Source organism: Solanum verrucosum, unplaced genomic scaffold, assembly GCF_900185275.1.
Source record: "Solanum verrucosum unplaced genomic scaffold, falcon-dt-bn FXZP01000230.1, whole genome shotgun sequence".
NCBI classification, from domain to species: domain Eukaryota; kingdom Viridiplantae; phylum Streptophyta; class Magnoliopsida; order Solanales; family Solanaceae; genus Solanum; species Solanum verrucosum.
Genome location: NW_026019954.1, coordinates 1,041,425 through 1,062,621, shown reverse-complemented (window position 1 = coordinate 1,062,621; position 21,197 = coordinate 1,041,425). Strand labels below are relative to the sequence as shown.

The 21,197-nt window shown below is 31.0% G+C and overlaps 2 protein-coding genes across 2 annotated transcripts; both read right to left on the bottom strand.

Moving 5' to 3' along the window:
* Nucleotides 1–834: 834 nt before the first annotated feature.
* Nucleotides 835–8,472, bottom strand: LOC125814267 (protein DETOXIFICATION 27-like). The gene is made up of 8 exons (XM_049493735.1): nt 8,170–8,472; nt 7,358–7,899; nt 7,091–7,177; nt 6,801–6,857; nt 1,970–2,208; nt 1,736–1,854; nt 1,094–1,183; nt 835–956 (listed from the first exon to the last, which is right to left on the bottom strand). Exons 1-8 carry the CDS (start codon nt 8,470–8,472, stop codon nt 894–896), a joined length of 1,500 nt encoding a protein of 499 aa, XP_049349692.1. The 3' UTR covers nt 835–893.
* Nucleotides 8,473–13,777: 5,305 nt separating this feature from the next.
* Nucleotides 13,778–18,418, bottom strand: LOC125814268 (protein DETOXIFICATION 27-like). The gene is made up of 8 exons (XM_049493736.1): nt 18,006–18,418; nt 17,042–17,583; nt 16,856–16,942; nt 16,713–16,769; nt 16,233–16,471; nt 15,687–15,805; nt 15,458–15,548; nt 13,778–14,176 (listed from the first exon to the last, which is right to left on the bottom strand). The coding sequence occupies exons 1-7, from the start codon at nt 18,339–18,341 to the stop codon at nt 15,462–15,464; spliced, it is 1,467 nt and encodes a 488-aa protein (XP_049349693.1). The 5' UTR covers nt 18,342–18,418; the 3' UTR covers nt 13,778–14,176; nt 15,458–15,461.
* Nucleotides 18,419–21,197: the final 2,779 nt, after the last annotated feature.

The following is a 21,197-nucleotide window of genomic DNA, read 5'->3' as shown; positions in this document are numbered from 1 at the left end:
ATCCAAAATTTTATTCTAGAAGTTTAGTATTTTACTTTATTTCCTTTTTCTTTATAAGAAATAAATATTTTCTTTTAATGTTGAAACAAACATTTAGACACATTAAAAAATATTTGTTTCAATTAAGAATGTGGTTACAAATATTTTTTTGAAACATTAAAATAAACTCAAGGATGCGGTGACGCACCTTATCCAATAATATAATTAATTTGCATTGATTTAAAGTAGAGACTTAAAAAAAAAAGGGATAAGATTATTAAGTGTGATAAAAGAAGACAGTTATGTCTCTAAATGTCAAGACCAAGAATGCGGTTACTCATCTAGGTTGAGACCAAATAAAATTTCAACAATAAAAATTGCGAGTAAAACTGTGGCCTATAAACATATATCCAAAAAATAATCATAATTTAAGTAAAAGTCAATAAAAGCGACCGTGTTAGAACCACGAGACTTGAGGGATACCTAATACCTTCTCATCGGTCAACATAATTTCTTACCCGAATTTGTAGTTTGCAGACCATATTAAAGAGTCATTTCCTTATGATTAGGGATTAAACAAAAAGGTGACTTGGAACACCATAACTCTATTTCAAGTGGCGACTCTAAAAAGTAAAATAATCCCTAAATCAATACCATCACTTGAAAAAACCCTTCCGCCGGTTGGAAAAAAAAGAATGTGACACATATCATATTTAAGTGTATAACTATCTCATCTAAATAAGTTATTAAATAGAGAATATTTTTATTAGTTTATTATATTCTCAACGAGTTGATTACAACAACAGCAACAGCAGAGCATTTCCAAAAAGTTTTAGAGGTTATAATGTGGCATGCCTCATCTAGTTATACAATTCATTAAACAAATTCCACTTGCACAAAAATAACATCATCATCTACGATTGACTAACTGGAGGTGGGTCGGACCACTTTTCAACATGCATTCTAGCTTTTCTAGCCTGCCAAAAAAAATTGCACAACTATATTAATTCTTATTATTAAGATATTTTCGATTTCATAAAATGGGAAAACAAGTTTCAGAATTTTGTATTTGCATGAAAAAAAGATATTAAGTACTACAATAATAGTTTGGTACCTCTTTCTCCCAATCAGAACGATACGTTATAAAAGCCAGTACTATCGTCTGCAAAGCTGTTCCTCCAAAAATCATTCCTGCCCACATGCCCTACAATTCCATTTTTCACTTATAACCACAAATAGAACTCTAATTCAAATTGTCACAACTATAACCACAATTATTTATTTTTCACATAATCACAATTATTTTTCTTTAACATTTTTCTAAATATAAAAATGAATTTACGTTTAATGCATTGACGATTATTATACAGTGTCCAATCATGAACTATTCTATTCATGCAACTCTAATTCCTATGGATGCAAACAGCCGACTAAACTATAGCTAGGAGTCTTAATTCTAATGCAATATTATGTAATTCAATTGTCGATATATTCTCCCTTGTTGTATCGAATAATGATAGGAAAAAGAGAGATTAATTTTTGAGTAAATAATTTCTCGTGTTATCATGATATCAGGGTAATCAACAGACTCATCGCCCAAGTCCTCGACCACAATGACCAACGGCTTAAAAGGTAGTATATATAGAATCAAATCATGTATAAGATAATTACAGATACACTTCTATAATAAACATTAATTTGTAACTATATGATAAAAATAGTATGAAATTCGTAAGAAAGAAAGAGACCAGCATACCTCAAGACCAGTGTGGAGAACCATACCCATAAGAATTCCAAGAGGGACTCCAACAAGGTAATAACAACCTAAATTAATATAAGCCACTTTTGATTGCCACCCTGAACCAACAGCAACCCCTGTAACAAACAAATCATCTTTCTATTATTATTTTTTCACCAGATCCTCAACGTATATAAGTTAAACTCTTATATATTATAGTGGAAACATAATTAAAATTAACGTAATAATTACCGGATAAAACAGGTTGAACACTGTTTAGAAGAATGGTAAATGCAAGAAGGTAAGAAATCTTCTTAAAAGCTTTTAGGACATCAAAGCTTGATGAGAAGATTAGAGAAAATTTATCTTGATATATCATTATTAGTACACAAAATATTAGCCCTATAATGGTTGATTGTATCACTGATACGGCTGTTGCGAATTTTGCTGCCTTTCCTCTTCCAGCACCTAGCTCATTCGCTACTCTCACTCTGAAAAAATAAGCGACTTTAGTATAATAAAATTAAATTTGAGTAATCATACGTGAAATAAATCTTGTAATTATTGAACAAATAAAAATGAAAGAAGTAAAACAGAATCGAGATGAGGTTCAATCTGTTTTTTACAACAAGTTGTTTTAGAAATTATTCCTCTGACATGGTTAAAAAAATAAGTTGGTTTCCCTATTTTTAAAAGGTGATTAACAATGGATTAATAGAAATCATGTATACAGTGGCAGACGGTAGAATAAAGTAACTAATGTGATCTACTTGATAATTTGTGCCATAACATATACAGATTAATCACGGGTGCAAAAGTAGAAATCGAGCCGTGATCTAATTAGTAATATATTAATCTAATCAGTCCAATAATATTATATTTTTAGTAGATATCTTTTTATTGCAACAAATCTTAATGAAAATATCAATCAAATAGATCAAGTGATTTTGTAAGTAAAGTTTTCATATTTGAGTGATTTTTAAATTAAAAAACAAAGTTGAGTGTCTTTTTGAGAGAAAAAAAATCCATATATAGTTAAGTGACGTTATGAGAGAACAATCCATATATATAGTTGACTTTCGAAGAGCAAATTCATAATCAAGTGATCATATGAGATATTATCTTTGATTATAAATATTCATATTATATTATGTTTGTGATTACTATAGTAAGTTTGTAACAATATATATTACTTCATACAATCTCAACTTCAGTACGTAGTAGAAATAATATTATGCTTATAAATGTGAAATGAACGAATAGGTATAAAGTTGAATTTTTAATTTATCCTATGGAATTTAATAAAGACACGAAAGAAACCTACAAAATATTACACCTAATAATAATCTTGGCTGTTTGTGTCTTTCATGTTCAATTGATAGATATGAAAAACTAAAATACAAGGACATGAATCACTGAGTTTATCAGTTCAAAATAATTTTAATTTGAATATATTAGTATTACATTAAGATTCAAAAGTAAAACAAATGACTGAGACTGACAATTAATTGTCTAATTCACTAATTGTCAGTTTGTCACTATCCCTTTGTATATTTTATGACCACAAATCAAATGGTACAAAGAGACAACAACATCATTTTCTTAATTTATCGTTTTTCTGTCAATTGTTATGCATCACAAGTTCCCAACACGTAACAACTTCTTCACTAGAGACCAGAACTACAAGTTGTGATGGTAGGTTTTTAAATTTCAATAAAAAAGTTGTCATACAATTTATATGATTTACTTTTGTTAGGATATATACTATTAATCATGTGTTTAAATTTAATATTTTAACAATTTTTAAAACTAAACATCTAATTGAAAGATTGTTAGGATATAGACTATTAACCATGCATTTAGATATAGTACATTATAACAATTGTGATGATTAAATGTCTAAATGAGAGATTGTTGGGATATATACTATTAATCATATGTTTAAAAATAGTTTTTATTATAGAATAATTATTTATTCCGTTTTAATGGATCATATATTCATTTATGGTGTCTGTTTACTTGTATAGTAGATGGTTTAGTGTATAGAGTTTTTAGCATATACACCGAGGATTAAATCATCGTTCTTATAAGTATAAAATTTATTTATTCACAATCTAATATAGAAATTGAACATGCCATCGGTACGATTGTAGCACAAGATTATGTATAATTTATCTTAATTATGGGAACGGTATAGTTTCAATTTCTTGTGCTAGTGCATTTTGTAGGTATTGAATCGAACCGAGTAGAGATAGTTGTTTTAGACTGACTGACAAAAACATATTCTCTAAACTATTAAATATACTTATATTTTCAATCCTAATATAACTATCATGATCTGTATATATTAATCGGAAAAGGGTCAAAATTGCCCCCGAACTATATGAAATAGACCATTTATACCCTTCGTTACATTTTGGGATAAAAAATGCCCCTGCTGTTATCCTAAGAGACCACAAATACCCTCAAGAGTTAACACCCCAAATTTTTGTTGACGTGGCTTGCCACGTGGGACTAATCCTTCCATCTAAGCGTTGCCAACTAGGATTCACTACAAAAGAACTAGACCTTTAGTGGCAACAACAGTCGCCACAATAGCCCAGAAAATCGTCACTAAAAGTTTTTAACATTAAATTCTAATTTTGTGTTTTTTTCTTCATTGTTTTTAAAAAACCAAATATGATATCGATTAAGTAGGAGTTTGAAGACACTATATGTTTTATTTTTATGTCATATGTAAATGTATAAAATGTACAATGATGCATTATATATATATATATAGTAGGAGATTTGAATCGAGAAGTAATTTTGATTATTTTTCGTAATAATATTGGATGTTTTTAATATGGATATTGCAAGTTATTTATTTTAGAAAATTAGGTCGCAATCGAAAATTAATTATCATATTTTTTTGTTGAAAAAATAGGTTTTACTAGCGAATGGTTGTTGGAGCCTTAGTCGCCACTAAAAATCACTCATAACCTTTAGTGGCAATATTTTGGGATTTTGTGGCGACTTTGTCGCCACTAAAAGTCAAGTTCTTTTGTAGTAAATCTTAGTTGGCAATGCTTAGGTGGAGGGATTAGTCCCATGTGGCTTGCCATGTCACTAAAAAATTGAGGTGTTAACTCTTGAGGGTATTTGTGGTCTCCTGGGATATCTGCGGGGGTATTTTTGATCCCAAAATGTAATGGAGGGTATAAGTGGTCTATTTCGCATAGTTCATGGGCAATTTTGACCCTTTTCCGTATATTAAGTAATGTTTTGATTTATTAAAAGGTGAGATTCTCATATGAGTCAATATGACTAGTAGATTGGATGATAATTTATATATTGGTGAAATAATATGTTACTTGATGGAATCCATGTCTCGATATAGATAATGATGATATGCCTTTTTGAGAAGCTTATAAGCTTTCATCGTGTCAAACCTTGCACGTGGATTTATGAATCCGACACAAGAAATAAGTTAAGCCGTGCTCTAAAGGAAATTAATCATTGAATTAAATTCGTCAGTAATTTAATTTATTGATTAATATATGTAATCTTAACATGGGAAATTTCATAAGTGTTTAATGGGAAATTATTTTGAAATATAAATAGAGCAGTGCAATTACGAATTTCTAGTAGAATTATTTGTAATTTATTATGGTAAGAATAATTCAAATTAATTATTTGAAATTATTTCCATAATAGGAAGCCTCAGTAATTAATTTCATAGTCCCTACAGTGCCCATATTTAACTAGAAATCAGAATCCTATTTTCTAAGGGAAAAGAAGGAAAGTAGCGTGTGTTTTTGTTTCAAGAAATCTGACGTGTCTTTGGTCTCCTTTTTGGGTTGGGAAGAAATTTCTATAAGTAGGGTTTCTTCTAACCTAGAAAGTGAATAAGTTTTCTATTCGATACTTGCCCACCAAGTATTGAGAGAGTTCGGATGTGAACTTAGGATCACCGTAGAAGACCATGAAAGTGTTGTCTAACTTTTGAATTCACTTAAAGATATCTGATCACACTTCAAGAGGTAATTATTGTATTACATTTCAGCAAGTTTATGTGTTCTAGCATGATTATATGTGTTTTAGCATAAACGTATTGGTTATCTATTATTCATGTAAGAAGCATGATTCTAATATGCTTCCGCTGTGCATATAGTTTTCCAACAACTTCTTTTCGTGAGTTTCAAAAGCTTGACATTTTTCTATATTTAGTAACAATTTAACTTTAAAATACTTATTTATTCTTCATGAAATGATTTATTAACACAAACAACTATCCACTCATTTTAAGCCACAAGTTTCAAAAGTATTTCTTTAATTTCTTTATTAAACTCTTTACCAACTCAAACTATATCATATAAAATGAAACATAAGGAGTAGCACTTTTCAGGCCCCAAAGGACTTCCTACTGTGCCTCTTTCTTTAAAATAAAAAAAATTACTATAGTGTTCGAATTAATTTACATATATTTTAATTAATTTTATGAAATATTTATTACGTTTCACCCTCGCATATATCAAATAACTTTATCCATTAAAATTTAAACAAATACAAGAAATTACTTTTCTTTTCAATAAAAAAGTCTTTCAACTTTACCAATATCATTTCAAAAATCACTCTTACGAATTTGGCCGATTCAAAGAGACTTCCGTTCCTTAACTTCATTATTCCTTCTTTTAAAGAAAACATATGTGTAGACGTAATTCCGTTAAATTAAAAATGAAAACTTATTTTGATGAAATGATATATTATGACTAACACATGTGTTTGGGTATTTGCTTTTAAGGCTTCAATTAATTTAAATTTGAAGTGTGTAAGACTCTTTAATAGAGGTAGTTATTTTTTTATTAAAATTTTATTTTTTAGTTCTCAGACTTTAAATATGAGATCTCTAAAAGTGAACCCTTTATTTATACATATTAGATTTCCTTTGTATACTCATTTTCAATACATTTTTTTTAGTTATTTTAATTGTATTAAAATCAAATATCTTATTACCAATTTGCCCAGAGATTATAGAACATTTAAAATGAGAATAAGAGAATATATTTTATTTTATATAAAAGAAAAGAAAAGTATTAATTACCCGGTGGCAGCGAAGAAAGCAAGTGGTATCATCATCTCCCAACCATTAATATTCATGCTGCAACAAAGGGAAACACAAAACAAAGAACTATTGCATGTGAAATTCCAATTAAATTGTAGCTACTTTTGTAGGCTCAATAAATTATTCTTTCTTTAACATCGTTTGACTCGACACAAGTTTAAAATAAAAAGAAATTATAATCTAAAATAAATTTTAAATATTTTAAATTATAAAAATATTTTTTAAAATGTCACATATAAATATTACAAGAGACACGACGAATGACATACCAGATGGACAACGCATCAAGGGCCAACGTCGCATTCTCCAAATATCCTGTCATCAGCATCAATATCCTATAGTACCAGTTCTCCAAGCTACGAAAATTTTCAAATTAAATAAATAAATAATAATAAGGATAGAATTTGGCACCTCTTCATTTTACTTTTTTCCTTTAATTTTCCATGACAAATTTAAAATCCCGTTAGTTATGAATTACTACTTGGCAGTGATTTCTGACAAATTTTGTAACTAAATCTAATTTTTTTTATGTTTACCAAAGCATAACACCAGCAGCAGCGGAAAGTCGAAAAAATTCCCAAAGTCCCGAAAATGCTTGTATCGAAAACCCACTCCACGTTTCTGGACACCCACCGCATGCGGCGTATATAAACATTCCAATAACCAGCAGCCACCACGATATGTCTAGTGCTACGGCGGCTCCCACTATCCCCAAATTCAGTTTGTACACAAACAACCAACTGGTCACCGTGTGAATCGCCAGTACCGCCAGTGAAATCCAGGCGATAACCACCGTCTTCAGCTGGCTCTGAAGGAACCTCTGTATCGGAAACTGAAAAGCAAAGCTGAAGTGCAGCGGAATAAACCACAACGCCACTACCCCTGATAGCTCTGCCACGTCGTCTGGTTGACCTAGTGCTTTTAAAATTGGGGTAGCGAATGTGTACATCGGAAGGAGAAGGAAACAACAGAGGGTTAAAACGATCCATGATCTCTGCATGTATATTCCTAACATATGGTGCTTTTTTGCTCCATAAGCTTGTCCGCATAAGGTTTCTAATGCACTCGCCATCCCTAACTACATTTCCATGTCAAAAAGCAAGTCAGTAATTTTGATGATGAAGATCCAATTGAAGGATGGAATTGTAACTGTATGACTTGAGGAAGGAATTCAATACAAAAATGTCAAACATGAAATTTGAACTTGTAACTTGAATACAACTTTTGAATCGGGTGTTACGATAATTAGAATTTAACAATTTGATGAAGAAGATTCAATAAATCGTCCCTGTTTTTCAAATGTGCAGATAAGGAAAAATAATTTGAAAGAAGTTGAGGGGATACATACAAGGAGACCAAAGTTGAGGCCAACAATGACGGTATTAGAAATGGAGATAGCAGCAAGTTCAACTTCACCAAGGTGACCAGCAAAACTTTGAGTGATAATATTCATGGTGTAAGTAGCTATACGGCTGAAAATGGCTGGACCAACGATGTGCCATAGTTTTTTGGTTTCGATCCATACTCTTGTTTTCAGATCCTTATCATCGTCATCCTCCGTTCGTTCAATTTTATTCTCCGGCAACCGGTTCGCAGAGGTTTCCTCCGCCAACAACAATGGTTGCCGGTTTTCGTCGATATAGCTGCCCATTCGTAACACAAGAACTAAAATTAGCCACGATATAAGAATAGGGTACTGAAAAAGAGAGTTGTATGGGGGGAATTTTTATAGAAATTGGTAAAGTAACGATGACGATGCAAGTTTTTATGCTCAACCTAATTGGACTAATATATCTGTTTTAAATTATTCATTCAATGCAATCCAATCCAATCCGTATATATACTTGGTAAGTAACCAAAACTATTTTAAAAGATGTACTCCCTCCGTATTAAAAAAAAAGTGGTCTACTTTAATTTGAAACAGAGTTTAAGCAAAGAAAAATGACTTTTTAATTTTGTTATTCTAAATTAAAGTTACAATAAATATACCAAAATGCTTTTTAATTTTATGGCCTTAAACATAGTGAAAAATCGAAGTTAAAATATTGCTAAAAAAAGGGATAATTCTTTTTGAAATAGACTAAAGAAGAAATTATGTCATTTTATTTTTCAAAGAATGGAATAATATGATCTAGTTAAGTATTATGAGAAAGGGGAATCTATGGCCACCTACGTGCCTACGTCAGCTGTCAATTTGAATCGTCACGTGTTTTTTGTTAGGATTTTACTTCAATTGCAATTTCATCAGCAAATTTTGTTACAATAAAATTAATCAAAGTTATACTGATCTTAGACAAATGTATTTGGTAGAAATATTTATGTATGATCTTATGGTGATTTTGTTTACTTATTTTTTTTTATTTAATAAGCAATTAAAAATACATCTTAAAAATATCTATATATGATTTACGCAAACAACAACAAGAGTGGAGGTTTGGGTAGGGGTAGCGGTGGAGAGGAGGGGTGGTGGGTAGTGGATGGGTGTTTTGGAGGGTTAAAGCTTAGAAGAAAACAATTAATTCTGAATGTTACTTACAAAATTTATTTTCTCTATGTTATTTAGAAAATATATTAAATTGGTTAATCGTAATGGACAAATATTTTGAACTAGAAGAGATTTCGAATCTGAAGTGGATACGTTTCATTATCACAAAACAAGAGAACAAATTTATGATGAGCATATGCACGATAGAAGAGGGAACTGAAGAAGAAACGCTACACAAAGAGCAAGAAGTCATTTTCCTAAACTTGAAATCTGTATTTTCCATACCATATAAATTAGTTAATCAACTTTATAAATGAAAATCTAATTTAGGACCGAAAATATAAATACTTTCCTCCATATCAAACACACACCCTTAGACTGATCTATTTATGTGATTAAAGCCTCTGAAGTGAACAAGAGCAATTGATATTTGAAAACTGCTATATATTATTTTACTTTTAGCAGGATTTCAGTCTTTCAGTAAACACTAAGGGATGGTTTGGTTGGGAACAAGTTATCTTAGGATTAGTTATTCTATGGTTAGCTATCCTATGATAACTTATTTCATCACCATGGTATAAATGGTGGGATTAGAAGATAAGTTATCCCAAACATGACAACCAAACAAGATACGAAAAATTATCCCATCACTATTTATTTTTATCACTCACACCAAACGACCCATAACATCTTTGCTAGCTACTTAAATCCGGTTTGGATAGATTTTGGCTTATAAGTTATTATTTTTAAATAACATAAATTAGAACTTTTAATTTATTTTTGTCTTTTAAACTTAAAAAAAAAAAATCCAAAAATATTTTTTTTAAATAAAAATTTATGAAATATAGCAAAGATAATAAACATAATAAGACTTTATAGTTATAGTTTTGGTAATTGCGCTCCATAGCTATAGTTCTGTTTGTTATGGAGACTGTCGTTTATATATTTCACTTGCCTGTTTGTATATTTCGCTTGCAAATATACAAACAAATTAAGTATATACAAATGGAGGTTGTGGTTTGTAATTTCGCTTGCTCGCTTGTATATTTTACTTGTGAATATACAAACATCATAAGTATATACAAATTTTGTATTTATACAGAACTCTGTTTGTATATTAGCTTTGTATATTACACTTGCTAATATACAAATAGGATAATTTATTTATGATTTTTTCATGAATTATATACAAATAGTTACAATAAGGATATATAAATTCTAAATTGATACAATCAGTAATTGAATTATACAAGTTCTAAATTTATATAATTAGAAGACCGAATAGCAAAATTTCACAAAACTATGTCCACAAATTAAAAATAATCAATATTATAACTATATTTAATAATATGCTCTAGATGTTTGAGCATAATTTTCTCAATTCTTAATTCAACGGGGCCAACCAAAGGGACAGTACAATGTGGCTTTTATAGAAAAGAAGACATAGACGCAGTAATCAGTATACTGTTTCATGTCAATTTTTGACAAGTATTTGACTAGGCTGCTACCATGTCTTTTTTCTTTTTCTTTTTTGTCTCGTACGATATTTCGAATATACTATATTTATTAATGTTGACCTGTAATTGTCATTATTATGACAAAATATCGTTAAAAATAAAATAAAAGTGATAAAATCTAAAAAAAAGTAATAAGTAATACTAAGAATGTAAACGATTTAAAAAGCAAAAGCATAGTATGTATATATTTATATAACGGACAATTATGTAGCAAAATCGAAAATGGCTACTTCTCAAGCAATTTGATGCCAACTTGTTTTGATATATAATCTAGACTTGATAACGAGATATACAACAAAGGCGACGTATTAGGTGTTTATGGTTTAATTTAGATCGATTGTTACTTCTAAAATGTTTGTATCAATTAATCATAATAGGTTATATATGATGTGCATGTTTACTTATATATTAGAGAAAAGGGTTAAAAATATTCCTCAACTTTGATTGATTAGTTAACTATGCTCTTACCGTTAAAATAAAGTTATTTTTACCCTCGATGTCTACAAACTTAACACATATACCCCTGATTTGGACGGAATCTCCCAAATTGCCCAATTTCAATCAATTATCTGTTTAGAATGAATTTTCAATAACCCGACCCATAACCCATTTAATTAAAATCCAATTCAAATCAAATGGGCCGTATCCCGGCCACTGTTTTTCGCCCGTAACAAAGGTGCTCTCTAGGATTTCAATTCACGTTCGTTGCAGCAGTAATGGATGGATGCAACGGTCAGAAAGCCAAGATGGCTCGTGAGAAGAACATCGAGAAGATGAAAGGCGCAAAAGGAGGCCAACTTGACGCGAACAAGAAGGCCATGAATATCCAGTGCAAGGTGTGTATGCAGACATTTATGTGCACAACGTCAGAGGTGAAGTGCAAGGAACGATCTATTTCCTTTAAGAATAAGAAAATCCAAATATCATTTTTATTTTTCCCAAGCTAACCAAATAATATTTTCGATTAAGCTCAAGTTTTTTTTTTTTTTGAAATGGTGGAACATCTGGTTCTTCAAACTTCAGCTCCAATTGAAGAAGAAGAAAAAGCCTCAACTCCAATTCAATGACTATCCATGAAATTAGTTGTAAAGTTGCAGATCTTTTCAAAGTTCAATCCAATCCAATGTTTTTTTTTTATTTAAATCGTGGAGGTTTAATTTAGTGTGAGTTGGAGTATTTGCTATAATGGGTCGGATTGGATTTGAAGAAGAGACTGATGGGTAGAATTCAGTTTAATTTTGATTAATTTGGGGATTTCCTTCCATAGAGGGGTACAAATGATAAATTTATTAACGACAAGGGTAAAAATAGTTCTATTTTAATGGTAAGGGCATATTCAACTAATAAACCAAAGTTGAGAGGTATTTTTGACTTTTTCCCTATATATTATTATTACTTACTAGATGCTACAGTTAAATATTTGTTTTCTGCATATTTTGTTAATTTAGGCTCAAAAGAATAAAAGGTAGTATATTATAAAAGAATTTCAAATATTTATATATGTGTGTGTAAATTGTAAAATTATAAAAATAAATAAATAAATAGTATTTGTGTAGTTGGTTTAATTGAATCAAATAAAACTTCATCGCAGATTTTAATATAAAAAATCAAACCAAAAAAGTATTGAGTTTTTTCCAGCTTGATTTAATTTTCATTTTGATTTGATTTATGGATCCCTTGATTTATCAATTTTCTGTGAACATCCCTAGATATAAATTATATAATAAACTCCTGAGGAATGATTGTTCCAGATTAGTAACCATTGAACTCAAAAAATGAGATTTATACATTTAAATTACATTAAATTACAAAAACATGAATCAAAATGTGTCTTGAAATTAAATATATTGTGACGGTGTGATAAGTACCCATTTACGGCTTTACCTCCAATGTGAAATTTTCAATCATATATTTGAATTTAATCGTACTCTAATACAGATATCAAACACTATTCCGATCGTACTCAAAGTTTTCATGGAATAAGGATTTACATCAATCAACTATAGTATAATGTATAGGGATAAAGCAACACTCGTCTTTGTAATGTCTCAAATCTCCAAACTTTTCTCAACTCATCGATCTCCAATCTGTAATGACTGATTCAACTCACCTCACTTTCTTATATTCTTGAATGTCTCAACAAAATAGAGATATTCATGATGTATCAACTCAATTTTTCAATGATTTTGAATCGAAATTGAAAAGATTTTTGAAATTTTGGAGAAGAAATTTAAAATTTGAATTTTTTTGATGTTGTTATGCTTTGGGAGAGTAATAGTACAACCAATGGTGCCGATCACCCCTAAAATGGTTCGAACACCCGGGAAAAAAAAAGATACCATTTGGTACAACCTTCACATATATTGTTTGTTTTAAGCCATGTAACCTATATACAAAATAAATGTAGGGACTCTAATTATTGGACAAATTTCCTCAAAATTTAGTTAATATCTCTCTAATATGGAACCCCACTGGGACATTGGACACACAGTTGGTCGATTGGATATATATATATATAATATACTCCCCTCTGTTCCTTGCAGTAATGATTCCTTTAACATTAGAATCTTTATAACAAAGATGTTGTCCATAAATCAAATTTATAATAATTTTGTTGATTAGTTCAATTAACTCTATCGGCCTATCTAGCTTAACTTTTAATAAACCCAAAATTTTGCTCAAATTCCAGAAAAATTATGAGTCATTGATTTTGCTAAATGTTTCAGGTAATATTTCAACCTATTATACAAGGCAACTTTAGAAGCTAACTGAGATTAAGAAAAAAATATTTCAAGAAATTCAATATCTATACCATTCAGACACCCTTCTGCTTTCTCTACAACAACAATAACATACCCAGTTGAATCCCACAAGTGAAGTTTGAAAAAGATGGAGTGAACGTAAGCTTACCCCTACTTTATAGGGGTAGAGAGGATGTTTTCGATAGACCCTCGTATCAAGTAAAGCATATCAAACAAGTAGGAAAAGAAAATACAGTAAAGAATATTAGTATCAAGAACGATCCATATCCTCGTATAAGACTCATTTCCTCGGTAAGCTTGTCATTTTTTGTCTAATCACCTCTCCCCTCCCCTCCCCTCTGCTCTCCTAATGCCAAAACACCAAAAAATAGAGGGGTAAAAAGAAGCACTCCATCTAATGAGACCTCATCAGTTTCTGTCTCTGCAAGCTCCCATTGCCAAGCACATAAGCAATTGGAGGGAGTGCTCAAGTGAGTTTCGGATACCGATGATTAAATGGGGAGAAAAAAACAAACTGGAACAAAGTTATTATACAACAACACATAGCATAGATATCTTCCAACATAAGCAGACAACAAGTTTTCACTATGCCTGCGAGAATGGAACCTTTTGTCAATGAGCCTTAATGAATCAAGAGCGATAACATTGATCTACCTCTTGAATTTCAAATTCTCATACCTAAGATGAATGTCCATTAGAAAAAAAGTTGAACTTCCTATAGAGGAAAGGCCCAAAAGAGTCTCTTTATCTTTGAGGTTAGACCAAAAATGATCCCTTATATTTATTATATGGAGCAGTAATAGTGTCTTAAGTTTACAATAAGAGAGCACATTTAATACTCCCAAACAGAAACTGTGATCTTATCAAAATGGGTTGGGACGCCGAGTTGGCAGCCACATGACGCCCACTTTATAAAAATGTCAGTGCCACGTGGGATTGAGTATCCATCATGGACAGGCCTAACGGAGGCTGGGCATATTTGAACCATTTAGGTAACGACGGGAATATTTTAATACGAATAGTATAATGGAGGGTAAAAACGATCCTTTTTGCATTTTAGGGGAGCAAATTTGACCATTTTCCGATGTTTTGATAAAATACATTTTTTTCTAAAAGAACACTTGAGTGATCAAGATATACAGAGCTCTTATATTGTTCTATCATCCATGAGAAAACAATGATGTGTCTATGTCGTTCTTTCATTTTACTTGCTATTTGTTTACCTTATTTGTTCCTCCTATAATGCTTTTCTAGTCTTCACTCTCTTTTAGGAAGATCATATATTCATTTTTGGAGTTCTATCTATTGTATTAGTACAACATAAAATTAAAATTTAACTGTGCATGTTAATGTAAAACTGTATAAGACAATAAAGATTTTCTTCATTCTATCACTAAGATGAGTTTACGTTTTTCGTAAGCTTTGGTTTTTGTTTTTCCTTTCCAGTTTCAAGTTGTCAAGATCTGTGTGCATGTAAGGTTTTAAAGTAAGAGTTCATGTTGTGGCATGGTGCGGGACAAGATTCACGATGCTTTTATATATGAGAAAAAGGGTCAGTGGATCATGATTAGGGTCAAGTTATCACAGTAAGTAGTGTAATTGAGGAGTTATTTGGTCTTCTTCGATACTTAACCAATTCTGTTGTTCAAAGATCACGATTTCTGTTTGGGAGTACTACTAAATGAGCTCCATTATTGTGAACTTTAAGGGACTATAGTGCTCCATATAATATATATGAGATGATTTTGGGAATAACCTCAAAGATAAGGGACCATTTTGAGCTTTTCCACTCCTATAGAAATTAAGATGGGGTAGAAGGCCTTTAGCTACACAGAGATATTAAACAAAGAACTATCTAGTTTGATAGTTTACCTCTTTATATGGTCCATTGACATCTGATGGTCATAATCCCTAAAATCAAGGTTTGAACTACTGTCCCCATGATCATACCGTACCATAAGCCCTGCAAATTTATTTGATTAATGTCATCTTGATTCTCCAATATACATTTGAGTATAGTAGATTGTAGTCGTTTTCACCACAGTTAATATTATAAAGGGAGATAAACTCAAAAATATCATGTTGTACTATTATCACATACCGTTAATCCAAAGTTTAGTGACCATCCAAAAAAGATACCAAGGGGCACTCCTACTAAATAGTAGCTGCCTAAGTTGACATATGCCACAAGTGCCTGCCAACCGGATCCAACTGCTACGCCTGAAAACATTATAACCGATGAGTATTTAACTACTATGATACATGGCTTTTCATATGAATGTCCGTATTAAGTGGTTTAAGATGGATTTAACTTAAATACTTTAGACACTGACCATGTCAAGTAAAGTTATGTTATAAGAGTATATAACCTGGTTTATCAGATAACTAATTTTTAGGTTACTAATTCCTCTCTTTATCTTTTAGTATGCGATCAGAGGCGAATCTAAAATTTAACTTTTATGGGTTCAAATTTTAATGTGCTTAAGACCTACTAGTTGTTGCTATTTTAATCAATTTATACACATAAAAATATACTTTGTGTCAAAAGTACTTGGTTCAAATGAACGCGGTGCCATAAAGCTAAATACGCCTCTGGACGTGATAGTTGAAAGCAATATATAAAAATTGAACTCCTAAAATTTCTCACCTGAAAGAACTGGTTGAACACAATTACAGAGGATTGTGGTTGCTAACAAGAAAGCAAATCCACCCACCATTTTAATGACAGGAATGCTTGAGGTGAAAATCATAGAAAGCTTATCAGGAAAGACCATAACAATTGACCAAAACAAAATTCCCAATGCTAAAGTGTTCAACAATGCAACTTTCGTGGCAAACTTTGCACGGTTTCCGTTTCCAGCTCCAAGCTCATTTGCAACTCGTACCCTGTGTTTATAAAAATGGTTATTGGATGAAATGTTCCTACAGCACTATAGCCAGTAAAATTTCAATGGTATAAAACAAGAAATAAGATATGCTCTTTTATGTCATTAATACGTTTTCATGTACCAGAAGAGAAAAGATAAATACACATAAGCTACATGTTTCCGTCTCTTATTATTGGCAAGCCAAAAGGAAACATCCATAAGACAATAGAAACGGACTCAAAATTATTTGACGAACATACCCTGTTGCTGCCAAAAATCCTAGTGGAATCATGGATTCCCATCCAATGATAGTAATACTGGGGAAGAAACAACATCAGTTACTTGCAAAATCAAGCAGATGAAAACATTTACAAAAGCTGAGTATACGATAAAAATATCGAACCAGATAGAGAGCGCATCGACTGCAACCTCAGTATTGTTCATGTGCCCAGACACAATAACTAGCACTCTAAAATAAATATTCTCCAACCTGAAACATCAACTTCTACGCCTTAAAAGAATATTAATCTATATATCAATGTGACTATGTTCTTGATAACAGAGACAAATGAGGAAAAAGGAACCATACAGTAGCATCACCCCAGAAGCGACAGCGAGCTTGAGAAAATCCCAAAGGCCAACAAACGCTTGCATAGAGAAACCAGTCCAAGAATGAGGGCACCCACCGAAAACAATGTAACCAAGAAGCCCCAACACAGAAATCCACCAAGAGATATCAAGAATAAGGGCAGTCCCAACAATTCCAAATCCCAATTTATAAAGAAAAATCCAACACAAAACCACATGAAGAGCAAGTGTCCCAGCAGAAACCCAAGCAATTACCACTGTTTTTAGCTGGCACTGCAGGAACCTTAACAACGTAAATTGGAAAGGAAAGCTCAAGTGCATAGGTATCAGCCAAATTGCAACCTTTCCAGTCAATTTAGCCACTGCTTCTGGCTGCCCCAGAAACTCCAATATAGGCTCGGCAAACACAAAAAGAGGCAACAGTACTAGAGAGCTAAGGAACAATACGACCAAAGAACGCTGCAAGTATACACCCAGCAAAGTGTATTGCTTTGCCCCATAAGCCTGTCCACACAATGTCTCCAATGCACTTGCCATTCCCAGCTGACCAATCAGCAACACTAGTTACACTACCACAACAAAATTTTAACCAAAAATCCACATAAAGTAGATGATAGTTTCCTCTATATTAGACTTATGGATCTTAATCAAACTTCTTACCTCATTACTTATTTCTTATTGCAAAATCCAATCATTTGGTGACTTTCTATTTTCGAGTTTAAGTTATATACATGATCAAGGTAGAAAATGTACAATCTGACTATTTGTAACACTATGAGCACAAATGGGTTCGGCATAACTAAGTAGCTATAGCACAAATCATGTATTTATGTTTAAAATCCACATTTATCAATAACATGGTAACTTTCTTTTCTATGATGTAGAACACATAAACTCAATATCCCAGCTTCGCCTCTGACTATGAGTGCATAAAACTTATAAATCTTTCAAAAAGTAAGACATACCAAGAATCCGAAGGTAATGGAGATGAAGAATGTGGTGGCAATGGAAATGGCGGCGAGGTCACGGTTACCCAAGTGTCCGGCGAAGGATTGACTGATAACAGTGAGAGAAAACATGGTCAATCGATTGAAAATAGAGGGTCCTGCTATTTCCCATATCATCTTTGATTCTTGGCATGCTCTTTTCACCAAATTTTCTGCTTTTGATTCTTCCTTTTCCTCCGAGTCTGTGTCTTGTGTGTGTAAAAGGGGCTCATTGGGTGTGTTTGAATTCGTTCTTCTATTCAGTGACAACATCACTGCGAATCTCGATATTGTCGGACTGAAGATACTGTACATCGGCCGGCCGGCCGGCCGTTGACAAAGACAAAAACTGACCGGGAAATATTGATTACTAGCTGGATTGGGAAAATAATTAACTTATTTTTTAAAAAAGAATTTTATATTTATAAAAAGATCAAATTTATATTTGATGTCTTTTTGAGTATGCAATAAATTAATACTATTTTAATATTATTTTATCAACTTATCAAATTCAATGCAATATTATTTTTATATTATTTTTTATTTTATCAACTTATCAAATTGAAGGCAATACTATTTTATATTATTTTTTTGATTTTCAATCCAATATTTGGTATTCATCTTGGAGTTCGACTAAATATAGATTTGTGCAAGGAAGATTGGGGTAGAACACTTCCTAACAAAGACGACTTTGTATCAAGGGACTCGAACCTGAAACTTTTGATTAAGGAAGAAGAAGTACTTGTCTTTCCATCACAACTCTTATTGGACATTATCTCGATATTATTATATAATATTTTGTTAAATTTTATTATTTTAACTTTATATCATAATTTTTCACTAAAATTTACATTACTTGTGATTAAAAAAAAAAAGACCTTTTTATACCATTTGATTTTATGCCCTCAAACTTATTGAGACAATCGGAAACGAGATCCAATAATGGTTTTCTTCACTTCCGACGTAACAGGTTTAAAGCAAACGACCTATCAGATACGCCATGTGACATTCATTTATTATATTCTTTTGGCTGCATTGTAGGATTAATTATGTACTTTTTTTAAATTTTAATTATGAAATGACACTTGAGTCTTATTCCAAAGTTTTCTAAGTAGGCGTTTGGCCATGCGATATCATATCACGATATGATATTGTGAGATGGAATCAACATTTAGGGCCCATTTGGTTATGCGATATGATATCATGAAATGGAATCATGATATGGTATCATGATATGGAATCATGAGATGAAATTGAAGGTTTGTTTGGACATGCGATATGAAATTTTTGTGTTGTATATTTTCTCATAAACATAAAAATCCCATAAGTTGTAAAACTATTAAAATAGCCCCAATTGTTTATTCAATCTTATCAAATAAACAAAAATTATAAAATCGCATAATAAATTATTACAAAGTTATTTGTTCTTTACTTAAATAATTGTTTCATCTAACTTTAATTTAATTTAAAAAATTGAACATAAATTGTACTTGATATGCCCATATCTCTCAACTACTCTTACAAATAACCTATAAAGTAGAAAAAAAACATACATTAGTGAGTAAATATTAACTTAGAAGTTAAATGCACTAAGATAAAAATTAACAAACATCACTAACTTCTAACTATTTACAAGAAAAATCAATAGTTAAATATTATTGAATAACGAAATTTTAAAAAGTTACCACAAGTTTGAGTCAAAAACACTTCTAATAAAATTTAATCAAAAAAATTATAACTAGTCCACTTGACTAAATATTAATAACTAATTGATCAAATTTTTCCAAGTCCTCAATCAATTGGACTTGATATCCTTCAGTCATGAGAACGAACATTTTGCAAATACTAAGGTTAAGAAAGTGCGGCACCGCCAATGAAAATTGTCTTTTATCAATATTATGCTTAGTCATAAGATTAAGACGGTTTTTTTTATTATGAAAAATCAAAAAAGTATTACTCCCTTCGTTCTCATTTATATTCACCAAATGAATTTCTACTTTATCATTTATATTCACCAAATTTAAAGTAATAATAAATTTTATATTGGTGAGAATAATAAATTTTAAAAAGTAATGATGTGATTATAAATTTTATTTACATATGAAACAAATGGTTAGTAGATATAAATGTGGGGTTGTTTTAACAAAATATAAACTCATGGATCAATTATTGTATTAAAATATCTCAAATCATGATATGGAATCACATGGTGATTCCATATCATGGTTTTTGGAGAATATGGTATCACCTCTCATGATATGGAATCATGAGATGGAATCAGCATAAAATCGCATGTCCAAACGTTGATTCCATCTCACGACACCATATTGTGATATGGTATCGCATGGCCAAACGCCTACTTAGATATGCGATTTTACGTTGATTCCATCTTATGATTCCATATCATGAGATGTGATTTCATATTTTCTAAAAACCATGATATGAAATTATATGGGAATTCCATATCATGATTTGAGATATTTTAATACAAATATTGATTCACGGGTTTATACTTTGTTAAAACAACCCCACATTTATATATACTAACAATTTATTTCATATGTAAATAAAACTTATAATCACATCATTACTTTTTAAAATTTACTATTCTCACCGACATAAAATTTATTATTTTTACCAACATTTAGTCATTTTAACTCACACCAACCGCTTGTTGAGTAATAAATTTATTTTATGGCCTTAATAAATGCACATTTATATTTTATGTGTAAGTTATTAGTATTTAGTTACATATTTCCTATCAATTTTGTTTAAAGAGATAATATTTATTTTATGACTTTGCATTGTCTTGGAAGCACTATTTTTATTACTCTTACACACATTATTTTTATGAAGTGCATTCTATAATGCTTCCAATTTATTTTATGTTCACTAAACTAATATTGATGTATTTTTTATTTGATAGGATTGTGTTGGTGCGATTGATGGAACATATATAGAAGGGGAGGTTCATAAACCGGTGCAACAAGCATATCGTAATCGCAAAGGAAGAACATCACAAAATGTCTTATGTGCTTGTGATTTTGATATGTGATTTACCTTTGTTGTTGTTGGTTGGGAAGGTACTGCACATGATAATAAAGTACTTGAGAATGTACTTGTTGAACCAACTCACAATTTTCATTTTCGCCATATGGTAACTTTAAATTA

Coding starts and splice junctions, on each gene's coding strand:
- LOC125814267 (XM_049493735.1), bottom strand. CDS start 8,472: ATGGGCAGCTATATCGACGAAAACCGGCAACCATTGTTGTTGGCGGAG. Junction 1,184..1,735: donor TTCTCCACACTGGTCTTGAG/GTATGCTGGTCT, acceptor ATGGAATTGTAG/GGCATGTGGGCAGGAATGAT. Junction 957..1,093: donor GTTCTGATTGGGAGAAAGAG/GTACCAAACTAT, acceptor TTTTTTTGGCAG/GCTAGAAAAGCTAGAATGCA.
- LOC125814268 (XM_049493736.1), bottom strand. CDS start 18,341: ATGTACAGTATCTTCAGTCCGACAATATCGAGATTCGCAGTGATGTTG. Junction 16,943..17,041: donor GCTTCTGGGGTGATGCTACT/GTATGGTTCCTT, acceptor TTGATGTTTCAG/GTTGGAGAATATTTATTTTA. Junction 16,770..16,855: donor GTCGATGCGCTCTCTATCTG/GTTCGATATTTT, acceptor TTTCTTCCCCAG/TATTACTATCATTGGATGGG.